This window comes from Numenius arquata, chromosome 10, assembly GCF_964106895.1.
Source record: "Numenius arquata chromosome 10, bNumArq3.hap1.1, whole genome shotgun sequence".
NCBI classification, from domain to species: domain Eukaryota; kingdom Metazoa; phylum Chordata; class Aves; order Charadriiformes; family Scolopacidae; genus Numenius; species Numenius arquata.
The window spans coordinates 46,586,578-46,605,242 of record NC_133585.1 but is presented as its reverse complement, the minus strand read 5'-3'; the positions used below and the strand labels follow the sequence as shown (position 1 = coordinate 46,605,242).

Below are 18,665 nucleotides of genomic sequence, written 5' to 3'. Positions count from 1 at the left end.
TACCGATTACGAGCCTGGGTTATCACCCATCTCCCCAAACTGGAAGCTTTCTGGCCCTTTCAGCACCCCCAATCCGTAAGCACAGAAGGGTGGCCAGTCCCTTTTGAAACAGGTTTATTTTTACTTTTTCCACCCTCCCTCCGGGTCGGTCTTACCAGGCATACCGTTAAAAGCAAATTCTCGCAGGGCGAGCTGATAAGGAGCAGCCGAGACGTTTCAGTGAGGCTTCGGCAGAGATGCAGCTCCGGCAGGGAAGGGGCGGGGGGGCTGCAGATACCTGAGGGAAGGAGAGGCCGGCGTGGTGCCGGCGCCGCCGGAGGCCAGGCTGGGAGCCCAAGCTAGCCGCCGCCCGCCCGCGAGGAGCCCCGGTCCCGCCGGCAGCACCCTCCTCCTTCCCCTGCCGGACACCCGGCCCCGCCGCTCCCCAGCCCCCGTGCAGCCGCTTAGGCCGCACCGCCGGTTTGAAAATGGCGCCGCGCAGCAACGGCCGCTTCCGCCCCGTCGCCTCGGCAACGGGGCACGCGCCCGCGCCCGCCGAGCCGCCCAGCCAATCCCCGCCGCCCGCCCGGCAGCCCTCGCGCGGAGGGGACGGGGCACGGTGACGCAGGCGGGGTTTCTGCTGGCCGCCTTTTGACGTTAGAGGGGACAAACCCCTCGCTCTCTGACGTCAGGGCAAGAAGTGCACGAGGCGGGCTGCGAGCGGAGCGTGGAGCTGCCTCCCCAGCGGCGCAGGGAGGTGCGCTGGCGGACTGAGGGAGGAGCTGATGCCGAGAAGGGATGACGACATTCATGACGACGGCTTAGCTCCGGTGGCAGCCGTAAGGGAGAGACAGGCTTTTCCAGGGGGTCTTATTTGCACTGACTGCCTGCTGCCTCGCAGGTGAGGCCGGTCTGCAGGGAGCGCAGGTCGTGATGTCAGAGCGACGGGCAGGCCTCATTTAGAGGCCGGCTACACTAGTTTAAGGGAATTTCTGCCCGTGGTGGTGCTTCAGCGACCTTTTGTCACCTGCAAAGACGCTGTAAGGAGGTTATATACAACCTGGATCAAGTATTTTATGTTAGTAATCAAAAGACAACGAGGATTCAGTGAGCTGCAAGATGTAAGTCCTAGGGCAACAAAGATGATTGAGGGATTGGAGTATCTCCCTGATGAGGAAAGGCCGAAAGAGCTGGGACTCTTTAGCCTGGAGAAGAGAAGGCTGAGGGGAGACCTTATCAATGCTTATAAGTATCTGAAGGGTGGGTTGAAGGAGGATGGAACCAGACTCTTTTCAGTGGTTCCCAGTGACAGGACGAGGGGCAACGGGCACAAGCTGGAACACAGGAAGATCCATTCAAATATGAGGAAGAACTTCTTTATGGTGAGGGTGACAGAGCATTGGAACAGGCTGCCCAGGGAGGTTGTGGAATCCCCTTTGGAGATTTTCAAGACCCGCCTGGATGCAGTCCTGAGTAACATGCTCTGACATGCTCTGGGCAATCCTGCTTCAGCAGGGGAGTTGGACTAGATGGTCTCTATGGTCCCTTCCAACTCTGACAATTCCATGATTCTGTATGCTCGCCCAAATCCAGGCCCCTCAATGTTGCCAAATTGCCATCTAGCAGGTTAGTTTTATAATATTCATATTACTGTTTTTTGCTTTTCACTCTTGCATCTGAACCCCCAAAACCTTACCTCTGTCTGCACATTGACCTTTATTGTGCCTGCTTCTATTCTACACGCACCCCAGCTCCATCCAACAACTCGGCAATTTCCTCAAGCTGTAAATAAAAACTAGATCCCGGATCCAAAAGGAGGAAGGCGTTACGTGAGGTGGGAGTGTACTCACGCTACATCATACTTACTAAAGGGAAAAAATATGTGTTGAGAAATACATCAATTTGCCTTCAGTGCCCAGAGTCAAAGCAATAGAAATACCTCTGCATTCTCACCTTTTCGAAATAACACTTCACAGAAATAAAGAATACGATGAACACAGTTTAATTAAGAATTATGGCCATAGTCACAATACACCTCAGAACATGATTTCAGTATTCCCACTGCATAAGGTTCCAAATCCATACTTTCTAGAACGAGGAAGTGAAAAGATTTGATAGTCTTTAATGCTTACATAATTTCCAAGATGCAAAAATATTAGTGAAAACAGTAGTATCCTTTCTGCTTATTACAAAGGTAGTGCTCACTGCTTTTAGCAAGAGAAGGGATTATAAATAAAAGTATCTGAACAGTAGGGGAAGGGAGAAACGATATCCCAAGTGTTTCACAGAATTAATGCTTTCAAACAGTACTTCAACTCAGTAGAAGAGCAACAAATCCCCGGAGGTTTCATTTTGCCCCGAAAGACGTTTGAAGCAGGAGTGTAATTTGACATACATGACAGGTAACTTACACATACACATGGAAATCCACCTTTTAAAAAAAAAAAACAAATAGCATTTATAGTGTTTGATTCTCTTATACACAGGCACACACTTCGCCAGCTTCTCTTTCCCCTTCTGGAGCTTAATGAGACTGTGCAATACTGGAGCAGTAGTCTAAAATATCCTGTATAGTGAATTCCATAGTAATTCCTGATCCAGGATAGCAGCGAGCTATCAGCCCTTCAAAGTGCTTGTACTGTCGTATAAACTCATCCTGCATGGAATGCCACACGACCTGCCAAAGAAAAATTTCAGGAAGTGTCAACTGGAACGATACACTATATGTGAACTGCAAAACATTGGCTCATGAATTGATTCTCAGTTCAGGTGTCATTTGAAAACTAAACCTTGCTAACAACAAAGTTCAGTAAACTGAGTTGCTGCATTAAAAAAAAAAAAAAAAAAAAGAAAAGACTGGTTTTACCCATTAAGATCTTTAATGTTTACATGACTCCTACCAAATCTGAAAAGCAGAAACTAGTAAAAAAGATGCCCTAAAAGAGGTATTGCCTTTGTCTTTAAGGAAAACACCCCAAAGCAGAACAGCGCTACTAATCCACTCTTCAGACTTTAAAAAGCTGTTAATACATGCTTAACTCTTCAATCTGCTTATCATTTATTCCAGTGAGAAAGCTTACAGAGTATAAGAAAAAAAACTTAGATAATAGAACTATCAGAAAAGATGTAACTGAAAGTATATTCTGCTATAGCGTACCAGCTAAATTTCATATCGGGTTAACAGTTCATTTAAATCTAGTTCTCTCCACTTCCAGTATCATCCATTAATGGGGAATCCTAAAGGAAGTTTCTTTCTAAACTCTCTCTCTACCACCACAGTTCAAATCAACGTTACAACAAATAGAATCAGAGCGGGATTATAAAAAAACTCCACTCAGAAATCAGGATTTTCCAGAGTTGTGCTGCAGGTAGGCACTTCTCACAGAATGCATATGCAAAAGCATAATAAAAGCCTTTGTGTAAACATTACAAGCTTTTTAAGCCATGATTTAGTTTACCTGAAGTAAGTTTTCTTCTTCGCAGAGATGTTTATCTACCTTCTTGTAGAGATTATCCAGTCCCTTCTTCACTTCCTTACCGGGATATTCCTTTATAACTTTACGAAGCTCTTGTTTATTAAAAGCCAGTTGATAGCTTACTTCCTCTTCTCGTATACCCTGTGCCACACGAGCTTCAACACCTTCAAAAAAATGCTAACAAGCAATAACAGCATTAATGATTATCACAAATCTAAGCTAATTAATTAATTTGACAAGCATATGTGTAGTTAAGTCTTTATTCTTTATTCTGCTTGACAAATGTTGTGTTCTCCTATTTTTGGTTTGCGGTTTGTTTTTTTTTTTAAATTTGCTCAGCTATAAACATTAAAGCACAGCCCAACAACACAGCAGTTGAAGTACTCGCATAAAAACTGAAATCAGTAATTTTTCGAAGCAATCAAGCTTTTCTTTGCAACCCTGTAACTAGTACTGAATCAGCATCAGAATCCTCAAGTAATGAGGCCATAGCCTGGGAAATTACTGGATCTTTCGGATAACCTGAGTAAGCATTTGAATAGGAATTTCTCTGCTTAAACCATTAATTACACAGCAGCAGTATTTGTTCATAATTGACCTCTCTTCTCACTGCCCCGCATCAGCTGGCCCAACACAATAAAGAACAGAGGGCAGTGTGCCTGTGAACATGCGTGTAGAGCCACAACATCATTTGAAATAGTGCACTGGGCCCGGCAGGACAGAGTTAAAATTCTTCATAGCAGCCTGTATGGTGCTGGGTTTTGATTTTGTGGCTAAAACAGGGCTGACAACACACCAATGTTTTAGTTATTGCTGAACAGGTATTCCATAGCACGTAACATCATGCTCAGCTATAAAAATTAGGGTTAGAGGAGGGGGTGGAGGTGGTGATTGTCTTCAAGGTGGCTGTTGCTCAGAAACTGACTGGGCATCGCTCTCCTTGTGGGAAGTAGTGAGTGACTGTCTTTGCATCATCTTTTTTTTTCCTCTCTCTCCCTTTCACTGATTAAACTGTCTTTATCTCCACTCCCAAGTTTTCTCACTTTTCCTCTTCCTATTCTCTTCCCGTGCTGTTTGGGGAGGGTGGGGCGAGCAAGCAGTTAGTTAAATGGCAGCTTCGGTGCTGCCCAGAGTCAACCCACTAGTGGGAAGCAGCAATAAAGCATTTTAATTTTCAAAAAAAGAATACATCTTAGACTTTTCAGGAAATGAATGGCTGAAATCCTGCTTACAGAAAAAGCAATGAACAGTGAGAAAAATTCTGTGGGCAGAAATGAGTCTGAACTCAAGTCAGCATTCAGTTTAACAGTTCAACTTTGAATGTACAAACTTTCCGAAAACTTTTCTTATTATTGAACAGTTCAGAAACTACAGTAATTTTCTCTGCAGTTGAGGTGGGAAAAGTTATCCCCAAACTCCTCATTACTTTTCCCCTCGCGCTTTCCTTCCTCAAAACCATTTGCTTAAGGCACAACTGCTTTTTAGACAATACGATTAATTGCCATGAAAAAATTTGGTTATTTTCATCCAAGACTGTTACCCTTATGAGTAGAGTACTCTTGCCAGGCATGCCTGAGTCTAAAATAACAAAAGAGACATTAGGATAGATGCAGTGATAAAGAGTGCAAACTACACACTTGAGAAAGACTACTCTGTACCACTTAAATGTATATAAACTCAAATCTACTTACATTTAATTTCTCAAGAGGCTGTCCGAGTGAGTAGATTACATAAGACTGAAGATGATCAGTGTATTTCTGTTTGGCTTCTTTTTTCTCAGCCTCAAGACATGAAATTTTCAAGCGAGAAAGTGTTGCAAAAATATGATGGAAGTTCTCCATCATGACTACATCTCTGGGTGTTTTCTGGCTTTCATTAGCTACTTTCTCAACTGAAAGAAAAAGGAAACAAAATACTTAAAATACCAAAAGGACAACCAAAGGACAAGCAAATTCAGAAAAAAACCCATAACCAATAACCATAATACTTTCAGAAAAAGGAATTTTGGATTATATGTCAATGATAACCATTTGTATGAATGAAGGTCACAACGGCCACTAAATAAATAAATATCTGAGAACCTTCAAAAAAGAGACAGACACGTACAGACTCTAAGACCATGAAATTTGTATGCTAAAAAAGTCACTTATAAGGAGATACAAAATAGCGACTACATATGGTCATTTACATAAGTGAGAAACAACCCACATTCTGTGGAGGCTTACAAGCATGCTTTCATTACCCCTAATAAATTTCACATGACAAATCTATTTCAGTAAAGTCTATTTCTTAAACTATTTAAGAAAAATCAAAGAAAATTGATTCCCCTCTTTGCTGGAACAGAAATCTTCAATAAGGCAGTGGGTTCTTTTAAAATGTACTTCTCAGTCTCTCAATTTTTGCTTATTAGTTTTATGGTCAAAGTTACTGTCAATCCCCAAATTTAATAATAAAAATGGATAATGCCGCACATAGGTCTCTTAATTTCACACCCCCCAAAAAAAAACCCAGGGCAGGCAAAAGAAATTCTACTTATCACTCCCTTATTGCACCTTAGATCAGGCTGAAAGAGGAAGGCTTCAACCAAGAATGCAATTGAGTCTCTATGCCCATTCATCCGTTAATCATTTTGCTGAGATTACCAGGATGCTCACCAAGAAAGTGATCCTGGGCACCAGAGTATCAATAAAGATCACATTAATTTCAGTCAGAACAGTGAATTGCCAACTAGGAAAAGTCTGCTACTGCCAATTTTGTTCTTCCCATATAATTTTCTACACCACACCCCCTGGCAATTTTACCTGAAGTGTATCATCTTTCTGACCTGTTTCAAACATTACTTGTAAATAAAATATCCTGCTGCACTAAACATACTGCTTGCACTGGTTTTGTACATAATTTTATCTTTGTTTCATCTTCATTCTTTACTTCTATCCCTTATCCTCCCCCAACGTAATTCTTTGTTTCTTTAAATTTGCTCTGTACCGAAACTGAAACAGATTTAGTTTAGTTCTTCGGGGTTTGACTGGCATCACTTTGAACCCCTTTTAAAACACACATTTCAAAATTCTTCCTATAATAATTATCATTGGATAGTTTTGCCTGTCTATTGGTGTTTGCTTAGTTTTACCACTTGAAGAGTAAATTCTTAAGGACAGAAAAGTTGGACTCAATCAAATAAAAAACATTTTCAAAATTTACTGTCCCATCAGGTGGGATGCTCCTGCTGACTACATATGGACTCTAGTCTTCTGTACTATGAAGTAATGTCTCTTCACGATTTCCTAATATGTTCAGAACCACTATGCTGTAATTTCCTCAGACTAGCTTTACTGCCGCTACTGTCTCCTCTTGCCCAATCTTCCCCAAAAAATGAGGTAAAAGTCTCAGTGGTTGGGAATTACTATATGAAGACTTGTTTGAAAATTTGCAGGTAAATCAGTACGGAGTGGTCCGTCCATCTGTGTCTCCCCCATTTTAAAAGGGAAGGACATTTTTTTCAGAGTTCATTGGCTTGCATTCCCCCCTACCCCCTTTGCTATTTTTTTTAAATGTTAAGTAAAAGCAATAGAACAAGGCTGTTGCCTGACAATGCCTGACATTCTGCTGTCTCAGGCTAGGACACAAAGAACCTAATCTGCCAAGAAAGGGTCAAATTCATATCCAGAAATGATTTATTTTAGACAGGGCTGTGGAGATGTATTAGGGCCAAATGCCAGGGATCCCATCCAGATTCATCTCGTTTAAGCTACACTGGGGGAGAAAAGACAGGAAACCACTTCAGATTGAGCATGTCGTGTTGCTGCCATCTCCTCTCTCCTTCCAGAGTCTTAACCACTTCCCTCTGTCAGAACTGAAAGTTGCTTTACATGTAAGTACAAAGGGAAGCATCTACAGTTTGCTCTTAAAAAGTATATTACAATCAAAAGGTTTACACTAGCTCTCCTACTGATAAAATACATAACCAAAATTTCAGCACAGTATCAGTCACATGGCTTGCAACAGAAAGTCTTAAAAAAAATATCTGTTAATTGGAGCAAAATTATATATAAATAGGAGGAAACAATCATTTTAGTAACTGTGACAATCTCAGAAGACCTACCACTGACAAAAACAGCTCTAATAAGTTTTATGTAGGCTTTATCTAGATCTCCTCGTCGTTCTGCGTTTTTGAAAATTGATTCAGCGAGGGCTGCAAACTCCTCAAATTCAGCAACAAACGGAAGGATCCCAACTTTACTCTTCTTTGAGATTTTTACTTCATCCATCTGCTTCATTTGATTACTCTTAAATTTAAAACAAGAACAGATGTTAGCTTTTAATATGACTCCAGACCATGTAACAACTAGTAAAAGAAAAGAAAAATGCAGACATACCAAAACCTGATATTTAGTCAAACATGGAAATAATTTTATCTTTCAAATAGTATATCTAATTAGTCTTCATCCCTTTTTACCCTTAAAAATTTCTTAAGAAATAAAATAATTGGAAAGGTAAAAAGGAAGATGGGCAAGTAAAACTTTGCAGCTTTTATTCTTCTTTATTTACTTAGTTAATACTAAGGAAAAACAAACAAACGAACAAAAATGAACAAACTTATCCACCAGAAGCAATTAACAATTTTCATTCAATCTAACAAGGAACTTCGCTTTTCTGATTCAGCCAAGCTAACAATTGCTCTTGCTACAGGAAGTTTCTCTAATCTTCTGCTGAAATTTTATTTCTGAGTACAACAATAAAAAAATCAGCTTCAAAATATTTTAAGCATTAAGTCGATCAAGAATGCTGAGTCTTACTATGTTGGTCTAGAGTGAAATTACATTTATGACAATAAAAAAAAAGTTATACCACAACTATGTTTTCACTAAAGTTGCCATATTTCATATAATGGTCATATCGTATTAGCAAAAGGAAATTTCTGACAGTAGAAGTTGCCTTTGCTACTGCCAAAAGATTTGCCATTTTATCTAAACCAAAATTTTGTTAGCTATAAGATAGAAATAACTGAACACGTGGAAGAGATGTCTATTTGGCATGTTATGCTCAAAGGGGAAAAGCAGAACCCACATTAGTCCATGAGGTTTTGTTTTGGTAAGTAAAAAATAGCAGAGAACTATAGTTTACTTGGCTGACTTCAGTAATCTCAGTAAGAGCACAAGTTTAAACAAACAACTAAACATGTCAAATAGCTCGCAGCAGTGAGTGAGCGGTCACATTTCTTACAAATAGCTAATTATTGAAGAAAACTGGAATGGAGAAGAAAAACAAACACAACCACCAATTAGTTTTTCTTTTTTTAAAGGTTTGGCCAGAAGAAGAGCAATAAAGTTACTCATTTTCACTTCAAATTAAAAGCAAAAATTTAACTATAGACAAACACAAAAATCAAACCGAGTGAGAGCAGGCTTCCCATATTATAGTTGCTTAATCAGAATAACTAAAGAACTTACAATGCATTTATCAAAGTTCCTTTTGACAGTCACCAAAACGTTTCCAAGCGTTGTGCTGAGAAAGGAAGCTGGGTCCACATTTTGTGCTGTCCATACGTGATGGCTCATCTTAACTAACATATAAAGGGAATTAAAGCTATCAATCTTGTCCCCCAGCGCTATAAGATTATTCAGCTCAGGTTCAATACAACGAAATATTTTTGTCATCATTTGCCGGATCATGTCCTTCCTATTAAAAATACATAAGATAAAAATATTACTCTTGACAGTTTACTAAGTTATTTTACATGTTGCTTGACAACATTATTAGGATGAGTTTATTTGCTATAGTAGTCTCATTTGCATTCGACAAGTCTCATGATTTTCAGAATGCTGCTAAGGGAAGAAATGCCAGTGCCACACAATTAACAAAAATAAAAATCAATAGTCACAGGTATAAAATATAAAAAAAAAAATATTCTGTGTGGAAGCTACCACACACTCAAATTCAGAACTTTGCTAAGCATATTTTCCAAAGCATATTTTACATATTAAAGAGCCTAGTTTCACTCTGCAAACTATTAAAGAATTAAGCATCTTTTTTATACTACCATAGACAGAAACATCCATCCTGCAGACAAACATTTTTATATTTACCGACACATTCAGTGTTTAGGTACAAATTAAGAGTTCACTATTCATTTTCACTAAAAGGGAACAATTTATCATTATAAAGAAAAATATGCCAAATAAATCCACATGTAGGCTTTAAAATCAATAATAAGCAGCACATACTCAGATGATATTGTTTGTGGAACACCAGACGGGTATGAACGAGATAAAGTTCCTCCATCCATTTCCTCCGCTTCATTCTGTAAGAACAAGGAACATGTATACACAGGAAGCTGAAAGGTTGTGTTCAATTCCGTATTTAAGTGATAAGTATATCTGACAAAACTAAGAGAATTATCAGCTTGTTTTTTGGTTGTGTTTTTTTTTTTTTTTTTCAAAATAGCAAATACAGTGGTTTGCAAGGTTCTGGTAGTTTTCTAGTCATGTTCCCCAGAATACAACACTATCCACAACTACTACTCCCCACTGCCTTCCAACAAAGCATGACAAAGTGTTTATTGCAATCTTATGCGGAAACAAAGCCATGGCAAAAGAAACACGTTAGTCCTTCTGTAATAGTTTTTGTATTGTTCAGCCAAAAATACAGATTCTGCCAGCTAAAGAAAAAAAACAACTTATTGATCACCTGCATCACATAATTGCCAGATAAATTCAGAAGTTATCTTTTAAACGGGTCCCTTAGGAGGCCTAGTCAGTATTTTTTACTACAGTGACAGAATGAAGAGTCATACCGTCGTTGTTCCCGAGACGCTCTGATGTTGCTGTAGTTTGAAAAATTTACTAATGAAGTCCTGTTCTGCCAGACACAGAGGTTCTAATTCACTTAATACTTGCTCGAAAATCTACAGAAACAGAAATATGTTATCAACACACCAAATACTATGAACAGTTAATAATACTAATTTTAATTCTTTGTTGCACAGGATTTTACGCTTTCTATCTTCAGTAAGCTTTAGAAAGCTTATTTCTACCAAATAGAAATGGAAACAGCTTGTCCTTTTATCTTTAAAAATGATATCAGCATCTTCAGCATAGTCCCTTCTCATCCATATAACACTGGGAACAAAAGAATGATCTGTGTTTTTCCAAAACTAGTAGTTTTCTAGTCACAGACAAAATTAAAAGCCTCAGGGAAGAAAAACAGGTAAACTGTGTACATAGAAGATAACTGCTCCATAGAAAACGTTTCTACGTAGCTGCTACAGAAACTAACAGCAGGTTTTGTACTGAAATTGAAGTATTCATCATGATTTTTAGATTTAATCTAAAATGAAACACAATTCTGGCAAAAACTCAGTAAAATATTTTATTCATATGAGCTACTGAAATTGTAAGTCAGGCATTAGACATCTAATCTGTCATCTTTACACAACACAGAATATTCTCCGCAAGTATTTAAGGATTAAGACATGCAATGATTTACATAAATGAAACTAATCCAGCTACATAGTAAATCCACACTATTGAAAATTCCCCTAGAAGAATAGAAATAGAAAAAAACATGCTAGGTCAGCTCAATAGCTTACAGCTCTCTATATATTAGTCATATTCACGTGTCCCCAGCAGGTGAAAGATAACTCAAAAGTTGAAAAAATTCACACAATACTTGTATTTGTATAAAATTGTTTTTAAAAGCTATAATTTTAATTCTAGACAAGTTGCTGCTGCAGGTGTGTAATAACTATTTCAGGCATGTAATTTCTCCTCCCAGAAAATCACTGAGCAAGGATTTGAAGAAGTCAGAAGAAAAATACTAACTTTTATCAAATAATTCAATAGAGAATAAGAAAATTATTTTTATCTGTCACTCTGAAAACAGCTCCTTCTCCCTCCACAGTATGGAGGAGTTAATTCAACAAGAATTGAGGAGTATTGTCACTTTTAAAGGTTCAAGAAAAAGAACCACCACAGATGCTGAAGACAGCAGGTTTTTAAACAGATGTTGAGGACACTCCAGTAGTAACTTAGCTGAAAACTGATGATAACTTTGATAAGAAACCGGTATAAATAAAATTTTAGGGCCATGTGCAAGTCCTGGCTAAAAGAAGGTTATGCTTTCTTATCTTTTACTTACATACTGGCAAAACACAACAGAACACATGAACATTGGTATCGAGAAAAAAAAAATCAGTTGAAGAAACCATCAATTTCATTCCTATTAGCTTAAAAATGCATATTTGGCTTAAACTTAATAGACCATTTTTATGCTTGATATTCTCTACAGATCACACTAAGCATATAAAGGAACTAAATGGAATCTTATAATCAGAGTGTAATACTCTGATCTATGTATTTCTTAGAAACTGTCTTTATTAGCTGTGTGGGCATACAGAATTTGAAATTGGCATGTTTTAAGGTTTAATCAGTACAGATTTTTAAACTATACAAGAAGGATATGCAAAACATTTCAAATACAAAACCAAGCAGGAATCCTATGCAACGTTTTGCCTTTACCTTATCAAATTTTGTTCTATCAGCCACATCAAGGTCAGAGGCGGACATGTTTCCCATATCCAACAGTGAGGATGACTGAGATCTGCGGTTTCCTGAACTCTGAACAGAGAGTTTATTTAAGCTAGAAGTAGACCCAGTCAGTTTTCCAGAACTTCCATGAAGACCTGTGAAATAAAGACACTAATGAAGGAGGGAAGCAAAGGCAGAATAAAATAGTCAAGAACAGGTTCATTACAGAATATATGAGATCAAGTGTTGCTAGCAGTCCTACATTAAAATCAAACAACTCAATTTTTGTCTAAGCTGCAAATGCTTTTGCTATATTCTTTTCTCGTTACAAGGTAACTGAAATACATCAAGTTTCAAAGTATAATGTAACTGTATAAGCCCTCATTGTAAAGTATGGAAAAAGGTATAAAAGGAACAAAACTGTGAAATAGAGGAATATCTACAGGGATAGACATTCTGCTTGAAAGCTTGGAAGCAAAGACCAGTTATGATCTTTGTGAATGTACTTGGGGCAAAGGCTGCCATGAGCAGAAGAATTAATCCACAAGAGGGAACAATTTTAAAAGCTTTACATACACACAGGCACATTTTCATCTTGAACTTGACCTTTCTGCTGTTAGCATCCTTTTGCGTACATAGTTTGCTCCAGCTGTTTTGCTGGATCTACAATCCCACAGTAACTCTACTGCTAATGGAAAACTATTACAAGCTCTCTGGTACAAACATACTTTTTAGATCAAGTAGTAGCATGGGAAAACCAAAAGATCTTGCCTTTACCTGCAAACCTTCTCAACTTCTATGTTGGGCCATTTCAGCCGTGCTTCGTTTTTGCCTCGCAAGAACAATGATTGTGCTAGCGCTTATTTTGTTCTGAACGGAATGCTTCAGTGTTAGGCAGATTTTTCCACGATGCAGCACCACATCCTTACATTGACACACATGCATTGACAACACCAACTAATGCAACTAGTTATACTCACTCTCAGTTTCCTGTTTGACAGCACTTTCTTTTCGAGGCAGTGTAGCTGGGATGGATTAGGTTGCAAGCATCAAAGACAAAGACAAGTTAAAATGCAGTTTGCACAAACCATGCACAAGATGCAAGTTAAGCTCTAACTGGAAAGAAACATGCGGAGAACTATAAGCAGCAAGTAACTACATTGCAAACACATTTAGTTGGAGAGGTACTATTCTAGAAATTCAGTATCTAAGCTACATGAAAAACAGGGTAAGTTTCAAGGTACTAAACTTTGCTCTTTTTCTTTTTTGGTCACATGTATTTAAGTTCTCCCAGATTGAGAAGTCCATTAAATTAAGGTTTTATTTGTCAGAGTCAATACTGCAAAAGACTCAGTTTCCAAGACCAATCATCATATCAGTAACAGACATGAAGAAATTAAAATGTATTTAAGTAATTTTGTAGCGAGTCAGAGATATTGTCCACCTCTTCAATTTAAAAAACGCACACCAATAATGCAAAATCATTCATATCTGGAAAGACTGGCTAACCTTTTCTGCTCTTTGCAAATCAGCATGTTTACATAGAGAATACATCTTTTGTATTCATGCTGCACCAAAAATTGATGACTGCAAATTCAGAGAGGATGAAAACAACAAATATATAGTAAAAAAGTTTACAAGGTGTTTTTTAAGTTTTCCTGGTTTTTGCAGAATAGAACAGCTTCCTCAAGTGGACTTCAATATGAAATTTAGAGTAAATAGGCATCTGTAGTAAATAGAGAATCCCTAACCAGTAAAAGGCATTTGCGTACATACACTAAAAGCAGTATGTGGTATTAAGAAGATCTTGATGAGGATGGATGCTACAGGCCCCCCAAAATGGAGCAGGCAAGCAGAGTCTAGTGTAATAGAATGAGTAAATACTTCTAAATGCCACAAACATGTCTTAAATACCAGATGTTCTCAAGTAGGCAACACTACTGACAATTATAATGTCAAACTCGTATTAATTCCAGCCTAGTTTTTAGATCTTGGGGGTTTTGGCAGTTTTTGAATAAAAAGGTTTAGGCCTGACATATCTGGCATATGCATCTGTCATGCATTGGTCCCACTTCTTCATTGTCCTCAATTTCCGAACACATGGGACTATATTGCAGAATGTGAAGAACTACAGGCAAAAATCAGGCCCTGGGCAATCACGGGGGCCATAGTGGCTTTTGAGAAGCCACATCATATAAACATATGACAGTAGTAGCACTCTCTCCCACATTGATTTTATGGTATTTAAGTATCAAAGTCTTGGCTTAATCAGAAAAAAAAAAAAAAAGACAAAAAAAAAGACTACTTAAGACAAGTGTGAATGCTCACAACCCAGATTATCTTTTTTTGCCATAAAAATGCAGACAAAGAACCTTGCGCTAGCACAGAATGCCAGAACTCTCCCAGCATCCCATTTGAGGCATTCAAATAGCAGTGCTATTCCCAAAGCACAAAAAAAAAGGCAAGAACACACACCAACACAGCTTGGAAACAGGTCATCTTTAGTGTTCGAGTACAACTGGAGCATTATGTACCTACACTATTCCTTAAATAAGTTCACTATTAAGAAGTGACGTATTTTGAATTAAGGTGCAACTAGTCATAGTACAACCACTACCTTCAACATAGAAGCCTTTGAAGTTACACACCGTTATAAGCTGTTACAAAATAAATACATAACTTGATATTTAAATGGTGCAATGAAATCATGCTTATATAAGGAACAGCTTTTTAAACATACCTAATTTGCATTCCTTCTTTAGAAAATCAGTAGTGAGGACTGAAGACTTTTTGATCTAATTCACTGTCAAATTTGCTTGTGGCCTCAAATATGTGGCTACTGGTAACCATTACATAATGGCTTAATTATCATTTATAACATTAATAATTCTAGGAGAGTCCCCACTGGATATAGCTTCCAGTTTTGGCTTTGTGACTGGTTCCTACCAATTTTCAGAGGACTGGGCACTTGGATCAAGTTTTGCACATCAGTCAATCACCAGCAAGACTCAGAGATAAACATACTCTTTGTAAGATTGTGAAAATGTAGTATTACAACAGAAATCAAACCAAGAGAATCGGTTAAAAAAACCTCTGTTACTCTCCTCCTTGAATATTCCGTGCAAAGTTCAAACAAGTGTGAGGTTTGCACAAATGCACGACAAAAGCCTTCCCAAGGTGAGGCTCTTACGGTGGTGAATTGAAGGATCTTATTCTCCAAAATGCCTGAACACTCCATAACTTTTACAGAAGTTAGGAAATTGCTGCAAAAACTGTCTCCTCACAAATGCAAATCACAACAGAATTGCCAGAATAAAGTGGTTAGAATGTTTTAGAAATCAATTTTTATTAGGACAAAGTGTTTTGTTCTTGCAATAAGATAGCTTTTCAAGATTTATGGGTTTAACTGCTCCGACAACGATACATTATGGCACCACTTGCTCTCCATGTCCAACAGCCAAGACTTGCCAAGACTCATCTTTCCAGCTCCCCTCTCCCTCTCCTGCTCTCTCCCTTTCATTATTTCATCAAACTTCAAAGCATAAGTCCAGGACCCAAAATAAGCTTGACAGAACTCACTAATTAAAGCTGCACATTATTTCTGAATTTAGAATTTGGAAACTGGTGAACTGTGGCAAATATAAATATTTTAAACAAGTTCTGAAACAGTGCACTTTAAGATATAGAATAGCCAATATATAAATAGACCTATATCATTGTTACTTTCTAAGTATTCAGGTTATTTTACTTTTTTTTTTTTAAAGCTTCACTACCATACTCAAACTAGACTATTTAATCCTAGAAGGAATACATACTCCCTTTAAGGGAAAGACCTACAAGTTAACAAAGTATGATTTCTAGTTTCAGACTAGAGAGGTAAATCCCACTGAAAACACAGTGAAATGCACAAGTTTTCTTAGGCAGAATTAGCATTAAAACTAGCTTCTTCAAAATCCACCCAACACTTCTTAAAAGCAGAAGTAATAGCAGAAGGAACACACACACGTGCTGCCCAAGCTTTCTTTAATTACAAGAGTTGATTTTTCAAATTTGTTCCAGTAATAAAGTGGGATAGTTCAAGTAATAAACTATGGTTGGTAGTTTCTTAAAAACTGAGTGTAGATTTGAAAAGCTGAGAAATATCGTATTTTATCCTTCTATCTTGACCAATTTCACAAGAGTTCAGTTGTGCTACTTTTGGCCTTGTAGAAGTCAGAAGTTTTACCAACTGTAGTTTTCATCCAACTTCTTCCACCTTGCCAAAAGTAAACAATTTGACACCATTATAAAATTGGCCCTACGTGTTGTTACAAGTATTTAATAAGCAAATAATAAGATTTAAAGCAATATGTGCACCTCCTGGAAGCTTACCAAACTTTTTTCCTTCTCTGGTTGTGCCCGTCATCTTGATCTTGGCAACTTCAAAGAAATCTTTTATTTCCCTTTCATATAGTCGTGATAAATAATCCATATAATTCTTAAAAGAAAAATGTAAAGTTAACTAACAGGTACACATATTGACTTTGTTCTATTACAGTTAAATAGATCTTAAAAAACAGGAAGTATATAAGTTCTACTAAATAAACTGTTTTGGACTATATATGTGTATATATATAAATATCATTAATATATTTTTGTGCATGCTACATAAATTAAGCAGGTTATGTTCATTTTCCTAGTGAGTTCATTGAGCATCAATCAGAAACTGCTACTTCTCTGTAAAGGAAGATATGTAATGCAGTACATATAAATAGGATTATGGTAGAGCACCATAGAATTCAATTCAAGGGTAAAACAGAGAGAACTCAGCACCAATCTCTGTAGCCTCTTTTACCAGACTCTTACTATGCCCAAAAAAAATCAAACAGGAAGCCACTCCTACACATCTTCCTGAGTACGTAACCTCCTTTTATTACTATTCTTACAAGGAAAACAAAAGATCAGAAAACTTTGGCAGGCACAAACTGTGTGCCTACTTACTACAAGATTCAATCAATCCCAAAATAATTTGTTTGCCACACTGCCTAAGAGGCACAACAACTGAAAAAAGTTTGAAGATCATCTGGTTTGTCTACATTTTTAGTACACAGGTTATACTAATATTTTACTTTATCGACAAAGATCACCCAAGAATTTTTTGCTGATCTTCCTTTTTTTTTTTTACTTAGCACACATAATACATAAATGTCTCTCAATTTTTTTATTAGAAGATCATAAAGATGTCAACCATCCATTGACCATTTCCCTTACGCTGAAGACAAAAATCAACTATTTCAAAGCTGTGTTAAGAGTCTAATTTAAATCTCCCACAGTTGAGTTTTTAAGAATGACAATACTTTAATAAAAGAAGACTTGTACTGTAACTTTCCCTTGACTTCTGTCTAAACACTGTATTAATTTTTTCACTCCATGTAGTTAAAAGTTACATATATACAAAGCCAAAATATTCCTATTCAATCTACTTTACAAGAGACCTCTAAAGTTTTTGATATTCCCAAGTAAAATGAATGTCTGTTGAAATAAAGATGTCACATAGGCAATAAGCACATCAACATGAAAATAGCTTAATTATTTTCCTTAAGACTGCAAAACGGAAAACTTGTTTTACATAAATATTAACATTAATATTTTACGACACCTCAGAACAGAGGCACAGCATCTTGGATGGGAAAAAAACCACAAACCAGTATAAAACAAATACCAAAACCCCAAAGTTTTTTATTCCAAAGAGGAACAAAAAAAGAGGAGCAGTGAATTAAATTTAATATAAAGAATATTAAAAGGACATGCACATACACACAGGCAATTCTTTTGACTCTCAAAAATAGTATATTATGTACATTCTCTAGCGTCATTTGAGCACTTCACACACCTTTGTTAGCCCTTCGTATTTTCCATAATCTGTGTTCTTAAGCCACTCCATCAGCTTAGCATATCGAAGTAAATCTCTGTGAAATGGATGGTGATTGGGCAATGTCAGTTCAACAGAGTGCTGGGCAAGAGTAGAACTCTGATCGTGACCCTTGATAAAAGAAAGCATTAAAGTAAATCTGGAAGCGTGATATAGATGTACTAGAAGTTTCCTGAAAAACTTAAAACTGAAGACAGTCTGCAATTCAAACAAACAAAAAGCATCAAAATACCTTGCACAGAAACAAACTCTAGAGATGCAGATTGAAAAGACACCCAACATAATACGGACACTGAGATATAGCTGTGGCAGATAATGCATCTTAGTAAGCTTGTTCATTGTGAGGCTCTTGTTTTTTTACCTCTTTGCCTTCAGGGTGAGTCAATTTGGCATTTTTTTCACGAGAATGGAAGGTACACTTGAGTGAAGATTTAATGACAAGTGTTCAATTGCTTCTGAAAAATTCTAAGAGATTATTATATTACTTCTCTAAACAAAAAAAAAAAAAAAATATCCATAGCTGCTTCTTTTTAAAGATATTGTTCCCATACACTGTAAGACATTTCAAGTCCCCAGTCAATGGGTGACCTAGGTAATTCAGGAAGCAAGCAAGGTAACGCCACTGTTCAGCCACGTAGCAGAAGTTAGCCCTCAGTTAACTGAGGGGAGGATGGGGCTTAGTTTCAAAATGGCTTTAAAGTTTTCTGTAAAGTCTTTTTTACCAGGCTTGCAATAAATACAGCAACAGAACTTGATCTTAAGTACAGTTTGTGC

At 37.5% G+C, this 18,665-nt stretch overlaps 1 protein-coding gene across 2 annotated transcripts in view; it reads right to left on the bottom strand.

Moving 5' to 3' along the window:
• Positions 1-1,959: 1,959 nt before the first annotated feature.
• Positions 1,960-18,665, bottom strand: part of EXOC1 (exocyst complex component 1) — a 31,105-nt gene continuing 14,399 nt past the window's right edge. For both annotated transcript variants that reach the window (XM_074154331.1, XM_074154332.1), the window contains 10 exons: positions 17,853-18,002; positions 16,352-16,457; positions 11,972-12,135; positions 10,249-10,359; positions 9,680-9,756; positions 8,906-9,134; positions 7,558-7,741; positions 5,147-5,346; positions 3,438-3,632; positions 1,960-2,656 (listed from right to left, as the gene is read on the bottom strand). In XM_074154331.1, the coding sequence (XP_074010432.1) occupies positions 2,504-2,656; positions 3,438-3,632; positions 5,147-5,346; positions 7,558-7,741; positions 8,906-9,134; positions 9,680-9,756; positions 10,249-10,359; positions 11,972-12,135; positions 16,352-16,457; positions 17,853-18,002 (1,569 nt within the window). In that variant the 3' untranslated portion in view covers positions 1,960-2,503. The remainder of the gene's footprint in view (positions 2,657-3,437; positions 3,633-5,146; positions 5,347-7,557; positions 7,742-8,905; positions 9,135-9,679; positions 9,757-10,248; positions 10,360-11,971; positions 12,136-16,351; positions 16,458-17,852; positions 18,003-18,665) is intronic.